General features: G+C 39.7%; 1 protein-coding gene across 1 annotated transcript in view; it reads right to left on the bottom strand.

The window, feature by feature from the left end:
• Positions 1 to 13,682, bottom strand: part of Hou (GID complex subunit 8 homolog protein Houki) — a 73,104-nt gene extending 59,422 nt beyond the window's left edge. The window contains exons 1-2 of the mRNA XM_067137459.2: positions 13,601 to 13,682; positions 13,231 to 13,487 (exon numbers count right to left, since the gene is read on the bottom strand). Coding sequence (XP_066993560.1) covers positions 13,231 to 13,348 — 118 coding nt within the window. The 5' untranslated portion in view covers positions 13,349 to 13,487; positions 13,601 to 13,682. The remainder of the gene's footprint in view (positions 1 to 13,230; positions 13,488 to 13,600) is intronic.
• Positions 13,683 to 15,250: the final 1,568 nt, after the last annotated feature.

Here is a 15,250-nt window from a genome sequence, read left to right as displayed (position 1 = left end):
GTGCTATCGCCTCGCAGTGAGACGATTCGTAAGAATTTAATTTCGCAGCGAGAATATTCCTAAAAGTGATTGTTATACCGATTTTAGGAGTTATATCGATTTTACTGTGAGATGATAGCACTTCAGCTGGGATCCAAATCGTCTCGTAGTGAGACGATAGCACTTCGAGGGTTAACAGTTCCAGTGCCGTCACGGCTTTATTTAAATTTCCATTGTTACGTGCTACAACCACAACAGTTTTGTCTTTGTTATCCATTATTGTTCAATAAATTTTTCTGGCGACTGCAGCTGAATGGAACATCAGACAGCTTTCTTCATTCTTCACGGCAAATATAGTTTTTATGGGCAGATGTTTTCTGGCAAGTGGTCAATGGGAAATTGGTTTGATATTTCGTCTATTTATAACAACCAAATCAATGGAGGTCATACCATTATAGCTGATGAATGGCTTCAGTTCTGCATTGTTTGGTGATAAAAAATCTCTCACATTATAGGTAATTAACACCGATGTCTTGTGGTTTGGTGCATCAATTCTGCAGTTACGGTCTCATACTAAGATCACCGTCAAAGCTAGCTGTCGTTTCATATTCTGGAGCTTGATTTTGGCTTGTATCTCTCACCTGTAGCATTTCTTCTTATTTTATCCATTTTCATTTATTCAATCAATAAAATTGTTTCAAAATGTATTCTGTATTTCAAATTTTTTAAATTTTTTTATGGAACTGAAGGTATTATACAGAAAGGCAAATAAAACTGTTCTGCACAGTCAATACTTGAAATAAAGATACTTTCAACTAACCATGACTTAAAACTGGAACCATAGATGTCCCTCATAGGCATTTCCCATATCACGTACATTAAACAGTTTTCTTTTAACTTATCTGTTCAAAGAAAAATGCTGTAAGACATATTTTGTAACACCACCGTGGCCTCTCTGAATAGCTATTTTCTTAATAAACTGGATAATTACAACACTTTTAATTCAATAGTTACTGATTCTACCAGGTCCAGAGCATTTGTTAATTAACAGATCTGTAAAGATGTGAGAGTAGAAAATATTTTAGGATTAGTAGTAGTGTGAGAACATGTTATTACCGGGACTGACTGAAACAGGTATTTGAGGACTCATATTCTATCCTTATATAAGGTGTCCAGGTTAAAGGTATAATAATATAAAATTGAATAACTTGAGAAGTAGTGGAGATATTTACTTGCAGTTTGTTTCTACAAGAAGGATAACTCAAAATGTTTGTTTAAATACCTAATACACCTCGATTAGCGCACCAGACATCTAATCGGTATTCCACTTCTCTCCAAGTGTTCGGCAGCATTGTAGGCAAAACATTTGCGATAGCTGCACGAATGCGATGACGCAGATCTGGTAGATCACGAACTGGTGTCTGGTACACTTTATTCTTGACAAACCCCCACAGGAAAAAATCAAGTGCCGTAATGTTGGAGCTTCTAGGGGGCCAAGCAATTGATTGATGGACTACCTCTCTCAATCTAGTGATCTGAGAACTCACGATTCAAGAAATCCCTCACAACTTCCGCATAATGGCCTGGTGCACCATCTTGCTGAAAGATCACGTCACGAGGAAATTGTGGCACAACATACTGCTCCAACATGTCTAGGTAACGTGTTCCATTAACTGTAGGTTCCGTGAAGAAGAATGGGCCAATAACCCTGTCCTTCAACAATCCACACCACACCTTCACTTTCGGAGAGTCCCGTTCCAACTCTAACACTACGTGGGGGGGGGGGGGGGGTCAGATCCCCATATGTTTACCGTGCCGGAAATATGGAATGTAGCCTCGTCCGAGAAACAGACCAAATTGAGGAATGCCTCGTTTCCATCAAATTTTGCATACCGTGGAGGCCACTGCGTAGGCTACTTGGAGCCACTGGTAGTGTCAATGCACTATGAGAGACTTTGTCTCTGTACCAAAAATTGATGCCTGCTTGGCTATCAGATGATATAGAAATATAGAAATCTGAAATATTTGTCCTGAATGAGTAAATTTATAATACCAATATAAATATAAATGGCCTCCACGGTATGCACTAGCCAGAGTCTTGGTAGGTGTGCTAGGTACCAACTGATGAGCCCAACCTAGCACACAAGGGCGAAACGCTGGCAACCAGGAATAAGTTAGCTGGAAAATTTATAATGTCCAATAACAGACCATTTATATTGGTATCATAAATTTACTCATTCGGGACAAATATTTCAGATTCCCTATGGGAATCAACTTCTATGTCATCTGCATTCAACAGTCAGGCGATTACACCGGTTATTAATGAACAAGCATGGCACATTTGCGATGACTTTTCTCATGCTGATATTTACCTGTAGTCTTGTACCTTTAATCAATTAAATATGTTACCTCGACAAATATATTGCCAAAATTTTTGTATTATACATTCCTTATTTCATAGTGCTTGGATATTTCTTTCCACCAGTGTCTTTTAGCTGCTTGTTTCTCTAGTTCAAGGATTTGCTCCCTTGCTTCCTCCGTTGTTTCAGCAAACAAGGCCATATCATCTGCAAAAGCAATACAACTGATTTTAAGGTTTTCTTCTTGCAACCCAGTCTAATCCCACTCTTTATATTTTTGTTCCAACTACTTTCTAAAGTGCACAGTATAACAACAATGGTGAGAGCCCATCTCCCTGTTATACTCCCGTTCGTATTTCGAAGGAATCTGATAGTTCACCCATGAATTTAACTTTCAAAAACGTATTTGTGATAGTCGCTTTTAGGATATTAGTTGTTCTCTTATCCAAACCCATTTCCTCCAGGATTGATAACAGGGATTCTCTATCAATCGAATCATATGCCTTTTTTAAATCAATGGAGATTACTTACGCCTTTGCCCTTGATTTATGGTATGCCATAATGTTTTTGAGGTTTAGTATTTGTTCAGAGCATGACCTATCCATTCTAAAACCTCCCTGGTATTCCCCAAGTCGTGGGTCCAATTGTGGCTCTGCCCTGTTTAAAAGAACTTTAGAAAGAATCTTGTTACATCCAGCAATGACATTCCTCTATAATTGTTTGGGTCTATTTCCAAGCCCTTCTTGTGAATTGTGTTTTCCACTCTATGGGTATCTCTTCTTTCCAGATTTTATCGAAAACACATTGGTGAGATGTAACTGAGTTTTTGTCAGCTTTTTTCCACAATTTGGCCACTATTTGGTTTCCTCCAGACACTTTGTTATTTTTTAGTTCTGAAATGATCTTTTGTAATTCTTCAGTTGTTGATGGTTCCAAGTTATTTGGGATTGATTCAAATTTTTTGAGGATTGGTTCACAATTCAAGAGTTTCTCAAAGTATCTGCCAGTACCTTGCAATTTTCTGTGTTATTGTGAGTAATGGCCCCATTTACATCCCGAAACTGGAGAGTGGGTGCTATCTTGGTAACTTTTGCTTGAAAGTTCTGTAGAAGCTTCTCGTGTTGTATTTGGTAAATTCTTCATCAATTTGGAGGAGGGTTTTGTTTGCTCCTGATTAAGAAAAGAATCCAAGTAATCCACAGTAATGTAGGCCTACCACGCAACACAGCAAATGACCAAAGGCACTTGGGTGCTGCAGTACTGGAAACTGTCATAAGTAGCCTGTCAGCTGATGTTAAGTGAAAATTTTTGCCATAGTATGATACCTTAAATAATTAGAAACTAGGTACTGGAATACAAATAGTCACAGTGATTTGTTGTGGGACAGGAACTAATAGAGCAGTTATGAAAATATTGGGGGTTCAGACTTTCCACAGATAATCCTCTGTGCTGGTTTCCACATCCTTGCGGCAATAATAAGAAAGTATTTTGTATGTTTGATGCAGCCCATGTTTTGAAACTTGTTTGGAAGCTGTAAGGGGGGGAAAAGTTCTAGATGGCACAGCCTTTTTTTTTTTTTTTTTGCTAGGGGCTTTACGTTGCACCGACACAGATAGGTCTTATGGCGACGATGGGATAGGAAATGCCTAGGAGTTGGAAGGAAGCGGCCGTGGCCTTAATTAAGGTACAGCCCCAGCATTTGCCTGGTGTGAAAATGGGAAACCACGGAAAACCATCTTCAGGGCGGCCGATAGTGGGATTCGAACCTACTATCTCCCGGATGCAAGCTCACAGCCGCGCGCCTCTACACGCACGGCCAACTCGCCCGGTTACAGCCTTTTTGTTTAGTGAAATGGGAATATCTTAATAAAGTTATAAATTTGCAAGAGAAGGAAAGACTTCATACTGCAAACAAACTTAGAAAACAGCATCTTGCATTTGAATTTCAGAAAATAAAAGTAGTTTTAGCTGCCCTCTTAGTTATTCTGTAGCACATATTTTCTGTAGAGACCTATGAGCTTGAAAGAAGTTCCTTGGTTGTCAATATACAAGGTTTTTTTTTTTTTTTTTTTTTTTACAATCTGTTTTACGTCGCACCGACAGAGATAAGTCTTATGGTGACGATGGGATAGGAGAGGCCTAGGAGTGGGAAGGAAGCAGCCGTGGCCTTAATTAAGGTACAACCCCAGCATATGCCTGGTGTAAAAATGGGAAACTACAGGAAACCATTTTCAGGGCTGCCGATGGTGGGGTTCGAACCCACTATCTCCCGAATGCAAGCTGACAGCTATGTGACTCAAACTACGTGGCCAATTGCTCAGTTTAATAAAAATAAAATTTGAAGATCTTAAAGCTTAGTGATGGGATCCAAATTTATAAATCAACCAGAAGAATTTGTGTAACTAGCGTAATATTAAATGTGATGTAAGTGCACAACCTTGCTAATTTGTATTTATGGCACTTCTAATTCACCTGTATTTCAGTAACAGCAGGAAATTCATACGTCTAGAGCATTATTTCTGGATGCCAGAGGTAAACTATCGTGACATTTCACTAACTTTACAAGAGAGCAGAAAGAAGCTACTGAAGCACATATTTTGCTACCTTTAAGACAGGTCGAATTGACAGTTCTGATGACGGTAAACTATTGTAAGAGCCAGTACAATAAAGCGTGTGGTGGATTGCATAAGGTTGAAATGTTGTATGATCCCTTACCATTGTTTATCACTGGATTCTCATTGCACATATGATAGTATCACATAGCTTACCTTCATTCCTTCAAAACATACACATAAAATAGTGTACCCATAAAAAAACACGACCAAAAAAGTCATTGTTTTTGCATTTACAATATTTTACCTCCGACGTCCAGATTTTAACTTTGTTACACGAAAATTAATTGTCTCATAATATTTTTATTTTAGTTAAATGCTTCCTACGAACTTTGTTAGACCATCCATCCCTCCAACATTTGCTGCTAATGTCCCGCCACCAACAAAACCACATAGAATTGCATTTTTAACTTGGCAGTGGTTTGATCAGAGGAAATTCATACTTTGTCAACATTCTTTTAACTTCATTACACACAAATAAACTGCATATAATGAAAATGAATACGTATAACACCGAATTACGTATAAATGGGTTATGTACAAATGAAGTTTAACTAACATGTTTTTTAGTTATATTTTGCCAGAACCTGCTGAAATGTATGTATAAAAGCAGAATTACGCAGAACTGATAGATATATATATATATATACATACACACATATATTTGTTACGTGCCAGCCCTCTCATAGTTCCCTTTGGTATTTCCTGAACGGAACTACTGAGTCAACTGGGAGCTCCCTGCCTGAGGGTATAGCAACAGCCTCCCTCTCCTATATTGTTCTTTTCGCATGGTTTTCCATTTTTCAAGACAAAATAGCAATGTTTCGTCCCCCATCAAGATACAAAAAAGGAGGCTAGCCGCAAACAGTGAGAGTGATAGGAGTAATTAGAATAGGGTGGCAGTAGTGTTGGCTGTCGACACTCGACAGTCCTGTCGGATTCACAATTAAGTATTTATTTATTTTCCACCTAGTCGATACAATGATTGCTTAAGGCAATTTAATGGTTAAAAGTGGTACATGTTTAGTATATTATCAACATATTCAGCCACATAACACTGTTTAGATGAAAAATATATAAATTGACAAAGTAATGCTTTAGAGGAAGTGTCCTTCAAATTAACATAAGATTGATTGTATCGACTAGGTGGAAAATAAATAAATACTTAATTGTGAATCTATTGAAGTGCGATACGGACCATGAAGCTGATTTTATGTAGTCCTGTCGGAGTCTGAATGGAGTACTGTGTGTGTACTGCCTTGGAGTACTGACCGCGGAATACTTCAATGTGTACCAACGTGAAGCGATTCGAACTGGACGGCTAGTGCTAGTTGTCATCTGTCTCCTGCCGGAGTCAGAGTATCGTCATATACTAAATGGAGAACTGGATGTGTACTGCCTTGGAGTACTGTGTGTGTGTATTACCGTGGACTGTAGACCGTCGTGGAGTCAGCATTTAGAACAGCTGGTGTGAGTAGAATTGGAGCAGTGTTAACTGTCATTGTTATGAGGAATATTGCAGTGCTGCCTAGCACTTTCAGTAAATGCCACCATGTGACCACTGTTTAGTTGTCAGTGTTAAGTACTGTAGTTCACTGTACAGAGTGGCCACCTGAACTGCTGTGTTGACTGTGTGAATTACTGGACTTCCTCTGGAGTCAAATCAAGGAACAGTCATCGTGTGTTGTAGGGATCTGTTACCCTGTATTCAAACCTATCTGTATGCAGCTGTTGTGTGCGAAGGGAGTGAGCACTGCCTGCTCAGGTAAAGAATGCACAGCTGGAGCCCTGCAGAGAGAAACTTGCAAACAGACTGCAATTAGTGGAATCTGGTCATTCATGGTTGAACAGAATTGTGTGTATGTGTGTGTGCATGCTCTTACTGGGTTATCCTAGAATTAAATTAGATAAAACAGACCGTGTTTTATTCATAACAATATATATATATATATATATATATTACTGACTTAGGTGTTAGTATACCTAAGGAAAGATGTTCATAGGGTAATTACATTAACAAGGTCATAAATAAAGGTTACAGATCTCTTCATATGGTTATGAGGGCATTTAGGGTTCGTAGTATACAGTAACAAAGAGACAGAAGATTTTATACAATATGTAAAAGGAGATGAGAATCTAACCGTGATGGGAGACTGGAGGGCAGTGATAGGCCAAGGTAATGTAGTCGGAGAATTCAGACTAGCACAAAGGAATGAAAGAGGAAGTCGGCTGGTAGAATTCTGCACCAATTATAAGTTAGTCCTTGCTAATATTTGGTTCAAACCCCACAAACAATGGCTGTATAAGTGGACAAGACCTGGGGACACTGGAAAGTATCAAATAGAATTCATTACCGGTATGAATAGGCAAAGATTTAGAAACAAGGTGCTGGATCGCAAGACCTTTCCAGGAGCAGACGTTAACTCTGCTCACAACTTGGTCATGAAATGCTGTCTGAAGTTGAAGAAATTGACGATAAGAGGGACTGAAAGGAGATGGGATCTAAACAAGTTGAAGCAAAAGAAAGAGACGGATTTCTTCACAAGGAAAGTGTTACACACGGACTAAATGAAAGGAGTGAAGGAAACACAATAGATAAAAAGTGAACAGTCGTGAAGAATAAGATCAAGAGGGCTGCTGAGAAAGTTTAGGAACAAAAGCAAGTTCAAGTAAGAATCAGTGGATAACTGAGGTGATACTAGACCTGACTGATGACAGGTAAAAATATAAGAATGCAAAAAATTAGGAAGGCAGAAAAGAATACAGGCAACTAAAGAATGAGGTAAATAGACAGTGTAGGACAGCTAAGGGAGAATGGCTGAAGGATATTGAAGGATAGGAAAATCAAGGAAATGTCTGGAGAAAAGAAAACTAGGTGTAATGAATATTCAGAACTCAGATGGAAAATCCCTTCTAGGGAAAGACAAGGCAGAAAGATGGCAGGAACATATTCAACAAATTGTACCAAAGGAAAGAAGTAGATGAAAGTTCTGGAACAAGTAGAAGGGGTGTTGATGCTGATGAAATTAGGGACCCAATTTTGATGAAAGAATTTGACAGAGCTTTGAGAGATCTAAATCGGAACAAGGCACCTGGAAATGATTACATACCCTCAAAATTACCGACTGCCTTAGGAGAACCAGCATGGCAAGGTCATTCCATTGAGTGTGTAAGATGTACGATACAGGAGAAATGCCGTCTGATTTTAATGTTTTATACCTATTACCAAGAAATTGGGTGCTGACAAGTGAGAAAACTACTGCACTATGAGTTTAGTATCTCATTCTTGTATAATTTTAACACACATTATTTACACAAGAATGGAAAGACAAATTGAATCTGAGTTGGGAGATCAGTTTGGCTTCAGAGAAAATGTAGGAACATGTGAAGCAATCCTAACTTTACATCCGATCTTGGAGGATCGATGTAAGTACAAACCCATGGCATGCATAGGTCTAGAAAAGGCATTCAATAATGTTTATTAATACCAACATAAACAATCCGTTATTGGACATCATAAATTTTCCAGCTAACTCATTCCTGGTTGCCAGCGTTTAGCCCTCATGTGCTAGGCTGGGCTCCTCAGTTGGTACCTAGCACACCTATCAAGACGCTGGCCAGTGCATACCGTGGAGGCCACTGCGTAGGCTACTTGGAGCCACCGGCAGTGCCAATGCACTATGACAGACCCCGTCTCCTTACCAAAAATTGATGCCTGCTTGGCTATCAGATGATATAGATGTTGATTCCCATAGGAATCTGAAATATTTGTCCCGAATGAATAAATTTATAATACCAATATAAATGGTCCGTTATTGGACATTATAAATTTTTCAGCTAACTCATTCCTGGTTGCCAGAGTTTTGCCCTCATGTGCTAAGTTGGGCTCATCAGTTGGTACCTAGCACACCTATCAAGACGCTGGCCAGTGCATACCGTGGAGACCACTGCGTAGGCTACTTGGAGCCACCGGCAGTGAAAATGCGCATAGGGAATCAACATTTGCCTGGCATAAAAATGGGAAACCACAGAAAACCATCTTCAGGGCATCCAATGGTGGGATTTCGAACCCATTATCTCCCAAATGCAAGCTCACAGCTACACGAACCTAACCACACAGCCAACTTGCTTGGTAGGAAATGAAATCTAAAAAGCAGTTGGGAAGTAGAAGAATGAATGATGGCAGAAGTAAGAACGATACAAAATGCAGACTAGCACAAGTGAGGAAGGCCTTTCTTAGGAAAATAAATTTGTTCACTTCGAACATTGATATAGGAATTAGAAGTTTTTGAAGACTTTTGTTTGGAGAGTGGCATTGTATGGAAGTGAAACATGGGACAATAACTAGCTCAGAAAGAAAGAGAATAGAAGCTTTTGAAATGTGTGTTACAGAAGAATGCTGAAGCTGAGATGGGTAGAATGAATCATTATTGCAGAGATACTGAACTGAATTGGTGAGAGGAGAGCAATTGGGCAAAATTTGATGAGAAGAAAACAGGACACATCATAAGACACCCAGGACTTGTTCAGTTAGCTTTTTAGGGAATTGTAGTTAGTAAGAACGGTAGGGGTAAACTAAGTCATGAATATGATTAACAGAATAAAGTATTTGTAGCAAGTAGTAGTTATGTAGAAATAAAAAGGTTAGCATGGTTAGAGTGGCATGGAGAGCTGCATCAAAGCAATCTATTGACTGATGACCCAAACTACTATTCCTACTACATCAAGGATGTGAAGGGGAGAGCATATAACTGAACTTTGATATGTGAACTGGAAATGATCCAAAGGAAAACAGAACTACTTGTTCTAAGTGATTTCCAACAAAAGAGTACGGTAGTGTTACAAAAATGTTCCAAATTTCAGGCTGGGTAAGGAGACTAGCCACTCAACTAAGCGGTACTTTCCAAGCTATCAGTAGAGAGATGGCATGGAATGATATTACAGTAGTGGAAGAACAAGTCTGAGTAGAGCTTTTAGAGGTAGGGAAAATAATATGAAGATAAAGTTGGAATTCAAGAGGAAAAGGAATTAGTGGTTGGAATAATTTATCAAGGGAAATGTTTGATACATTCCTCTGAAATCATTCAAGAAAAGATTAGGTTACAAGCAACTGATAGTCAATCTGCCAAATGGACAACAACCCTAAACCTAGATCGAGGACTGTGTGACTGGTGCGACAAAATATATTTGTGCAATTTATTTCAAGGCTTTTTTTTTTTTGCTAGTGGTTTTACGTCGCAGGTCTTATGGAGACAATGGGTTAGGAATGGTCTAGAATGGGGAAGGAAGCGGCCGTGGCCTTAATTAGGGTACAGCCCCAACATTTGCCTGGTATGAAAATGGGAAACCACGGAAAACCATCTTCAGGACTGCCGACAGTGGGATTCGAAGCCACTATCTCCTGGATGCAAGCACATAGCTGCGCGCCCCTAACCGCACGGCCAACTCGCCCGGTCAAGGCCTTTTCCAAATAATGCTATCTATATGAAATTAATATTTAAAAAGTAGTAGAAGCACTTTAATTTTTACAAGTTCAAGTTTATAATACCAATATAAATGGTCCGTTATTGGACATTATAAATTTTCCAGCTAGCTCATACCTGGTTGCCAGCGTTTTGCCCTCGTGTGCTAGGGTGGGCTCATCAGTTGGTACCTAGCACACCTACCAATACGCTGGCTAGTGCATACCGTGGAGGCCACTGCGTAGGCTGACTGGAACCACCGGCAGTGCCAATGCAGTAAGAGACTTTGTCTCATCACTAAAAATTGATGCCTGCTTGGCCATCAGATGATATAGATGTTGATTCCCATTTATAATGTCCAAAACGGACCATTTATATTGATATTATAAATTTGCTCATTCAGGACAAATATTTCAGATTCCCTATGGGAATCAACATCTATATCAAGTTCAAGTTTCACAACAAAAGTCTAGACCATACAAATGTGTGTGTGGCATAATGCATCAGAGACCATTCCTTTCGTGGAAAATTAGCATTTCTCAGTTTCCTCATGAGTAAAGCACACAATAAAAATATTTTGAAAAAAGCTTCATTTTTTAACTGTTGGGTCTGAAAGCGATAAATTTCAATAATTTCTAGATTTATTCCCAAAACAGTCCATTTATCTGGAAATGTCTCGACTAACGTCTTCACCTCAATCAGTAGGTTTTCAGTCAATGGAGAGTAAAACTACTTGATAAGTAGAAGGTTTTTAACTATGCTTACTATGATTTCAAAGAATTTAGGAATTTAACATTTCCCTTGATAAATAATTCCAGTCCCTAATTCCCCCAATGCGTAAGTGCTATGATGCTCTTGGTGGAGTGATGATCACATTCATTTGTGAGAAGCCTTGTTCATACTTATTGAAACTGGAATGTTGCTCATAGTGGAAAAAAGGAGCAGTATAGATGATGGGCATTTCTTCTCCACAAAGTAGCCTACTCTTGAAAACCGTTCATGATTCGACTCTCAGGAAGCATAAAACATTTACATTAATTTCTTATTTCATTTCCTCACAGGCCAAATTGCACCAGCCCAGACTATAGCCATTCTGGTATTTTATTATCTGAATTTAACAATGGTTCTCCATGCACTTTTCCAGGCACTCACAGAACTCCACAGCAAGCACAAAATTCTCTTTATTCCTTGTTTCTTTTTCAAGAGTCATGCCATAAAACATTAACAGTGCTTCTGCATAAAAGGCTTCAGGGTAGTATGGTCATCTTTTATCTTTCTTTCAAAACTGCAAAAAAAATTATGCTTTTCTGCAATGTTGTTTCCAACTGTTTAAGTAATTTCTAACAAATGAGTAGGCCATGTGGTTAGGGGCACGCAGCTGTAAGCTTGCATCCAGGGGACAATGGGTTTGAACCCCACTGTCGACAGCCCTGAAGATGGTTTTCCGTGGTTTCCCATTTTCACACAAGGCAAATGCTGGGGCTGTAAATTAATTAACGTTACGGCAGCTTCCTTCCCACTCCTAGCCCTTCCCTATACCCTCGTTGTGATAAGACCTCTTTGTGTCGGTGCAACGTAAAGAAAAAAAGAAAAAAAAGAAAGGATTTGTACCTCTGGGTCCCCATGAAAGAAGTGTTGGTTATAACAATATTGGCTGGAAGTAACTTACAGTTGAAGTGTTTGCATATGTATATGGCATTGTGTTCAAAAGGAAGATTTTTTTTTTTTTTTTTTTTGAGATGGATGAAGCAACAGTGGAAATTAAAAGAAGAATTCAGCATGAACAAGACAATTTAATTCCTTCAGACTTAATGGTAATTACTCTTTTTATATAGAACACAAACCTGAAGTCTACTATAAAAATTGTAGTCATTTTAATTTATGGCACAGAAACATGGAGTGTGGACAGAGAAAACAGTATTTTAGCTAAAGGTTTCTGACATACTCTCTCACAACTTGCAACACTTCATAAAATCTAGAACGTTGCAGAGAACAATTATGACTGGATGCCTCTTCAATGAGAACGACATACTGGAATGACATCACTGATTTCTCACTTAAGAGTCTGCAGTTCATATCCCAGCTATTGTATGGCAAATGCATGTGGGTATCATGAAATTAAACTGGCTTGTATTCCACGTAAAGCAGGTTATGCTGTGATTATAACCATGATATCAACAGTCTCTTAAACTGCATGCTTGCCTATCAGGGATTTCTGTCGGGAGAAAGAACATTTAAAAGGAACTCGCGTAACTGGAATACGGAATTGAGATACTGTGAGAAAATATGCATGCAGAAAAGAGTCAAGAACTCTCCTAAGAGTTTTGTAGGCGCAGAACATTCCTGTAAACCTTGGGGAATGGTAGAGAGGGATCAACCTTTACTCCAAAAATCATACATGCATACGTACATCTACATTATACACCGTTATGTCTTCCAGCGTTCAGTCTGCAAGCCTCTATGAATTTACTAAATGCTGCTACAATCTTCTACTTGTAACTAGTTCTGTGGCCTCATTTAGTTCTACACCTCTCATCTTTAAAACGTTAGAAAAATGAGTCTAACGGGCATCGTCTTGGTATCCCTCTACTTATCTTACCCTCCACAACAGAGTCCATTATTCTCATAGGTAACCTATCCTCCTCCATTCACCTCGCACCTCAATGAACAAGAACTTTGAAGGACATCATTCGTAAAACTGAAGTAACAACGTGAAAATTCAGTCGTTAGCATTTATGGGAGACTCCGTAAATCAATCATATTTAAGGAATACAAAACTGCACTTGAACCCAAGTCGATAAATTTCACACCCCTTACCTGTGACAAGATAGTTCATTATAAGTTCATTCATAACGGCACGTTGCGTGTGCAATTCGTGAAGTCTACTCATCCAATCATCCTTGGAAATGCTCTCGTGTTTTTCAGTGTAGCTCATTGCGTTGTTGTCTTCCTCCACCTTGAACGCTGTACGAAGAACCTTCTATCCACAAATAAAGCAACTGCTGTCAAGGTGGAAAACTGACACCTAATATGTATTGTCAATATAAATTCTTCGTGGAAAGCGTACGCACACTCTGCAAAAAGAAATCACTTCGAATAATTCAGTGTCTCTAATTCCACACCATCACATGTTTCACGGTAACCTGCATACAGAATACTCTCAACCACATCTTCTTGTAAACCAAACCTGTTATGAAATGACAGCTGTTTGCGCAAATTTCGATCGGACGAAACGTTCCACCACATCTTCTGTTTCTTTTACTCTCTGATTTCAGACGCCTCCTAAGAACGTCGAACAACCTTCAGTCGCCTTATGTCATTTACGCATTTGGTTAATTTTTACTTATCCCATTAGGGATGTTACCGTTAGTCATTTCTGGTTTAAAATTGGTATACAATTAAGTTTACACATACAATAATTATATCACACTAGCATAGTGTCCTATGTAGTGGGGTGCGAAATCGCGGGGGGGAAGGCAAGGATTCCTACCCCCCCAACCGGACGCCTTTACCGCAAAGTTTCCCAACCCATAAAAATTGCCCGGGGAGAATTCTTCCATGATAAAATTATGAGGAAAATGTAGAACACATATAATTTCTGACTGAAATTAATGATTTTTACTGTACATATTTTTATGAAAACATCAGAAATAATTCAAGTGACTGACAGACCTTCAGCAATAAAACAACGCAGCAGTGGCAATCCGGACCTGCAGCCCATTATTCATGTTTCACTCTGACAAGTCCATCTGAAGCCCGGGAAAAAATATAAATTACTTGAAGCTCTCCTCCTTTGTCATTTCGCTAAGTAGCTCGAGCCTACACCACTCCTGTACTTCTTAGTCGCAGGACCGTCGGAAAGACTTTGGGCCTAGGACCTAGGGTGGTCCAGTGATCTATATTTCTATTGTTACGGCACACGATCACCTTCGCATCTTTAGTATGGTGGCCAGGTTCGGAGAGTAAAACTGCGACCACCAAGTTAAACAGTGTCCTAAGACTTGCGTATCTAGGAATAACAGGGCCACTGGATACTACACCATTATGTGCAATAGAGGGCATCCTATGTCTTCTCCCCTTACATTTATATGTTAAGAAAATAGCGGGAAAGAGTGCTTACCGCCTCTGGTCACTCGGAGGATGGTCCTTCAAGAACCCGAATAGAGGTCAAGCTTCTATTCTTACAAGGCTTCACCAGACCTGCCCTACGACAATGATGACCGGGGACCTGATGAAGCCTAGTTTTAATCTGATTGAAAGTTCACAGAGGTGATACCCACAAGGGAGGAATGGGCCGCGGATGCTGGGGCCCGTCTTAGGTCTGGGGGCTGTACATGGTACACAGATGGCTCGCGGACAGAGACGGGCACAGGCGCCGGGGTCTGGGGGCCTAAGACAAGGCTCTTCCTTCCCATGGGTAAATATGCTACTGTTTTCCAGGCCGAAGTATATGCAATACTGGCCTGTGCTGTATATGTATGGAACATGCCTGGACATAGAACATGCATCACCATTTGCAGCGACAGCCAGGCAGCGTTAAAAGCACTATGCGTAGTTAGAACAACAAAAATTGTACGGGAGTGCCAAAGGATGTTAGATCAGCTGTGTGAACTTAGCCCAGTTACCCTATTATGGGTCCCTGGGCACACAGGAATCGGTGGAAATGAAGAAGCTGACAAACTAGTGAAACGAGGCTCAAGAGGTCCTTTCGTACGACCAGAGCCCTTCCTAGGAGTGTCACTCCGAAGTGTGAAACTGGTAATATCCCAGTGGACGGACCAACTCACTTAGACATTTGGAAAACGTTAACCATAGCAAGGCAGGCACGTGAACTTAT

Source organism: Anabrus simplex, chromosome 1 (assembly GCF_040414725.1).
Source record: "Anabrus simplex isolate iqAnaSimp1 chromosome 1, ASM4041472v1, whole genome shotgun sequence".
NCBI lineage: Eukaryota > Metazoa > Arthropoda > Insecta > Orthoptera > Tettigoniidae > Anabrus > Anabrus simplex.
Note: the sequence above shows the minus strand (reverse complement) of the source record. Positions and strands in the feature narration are given on the sequence as shown.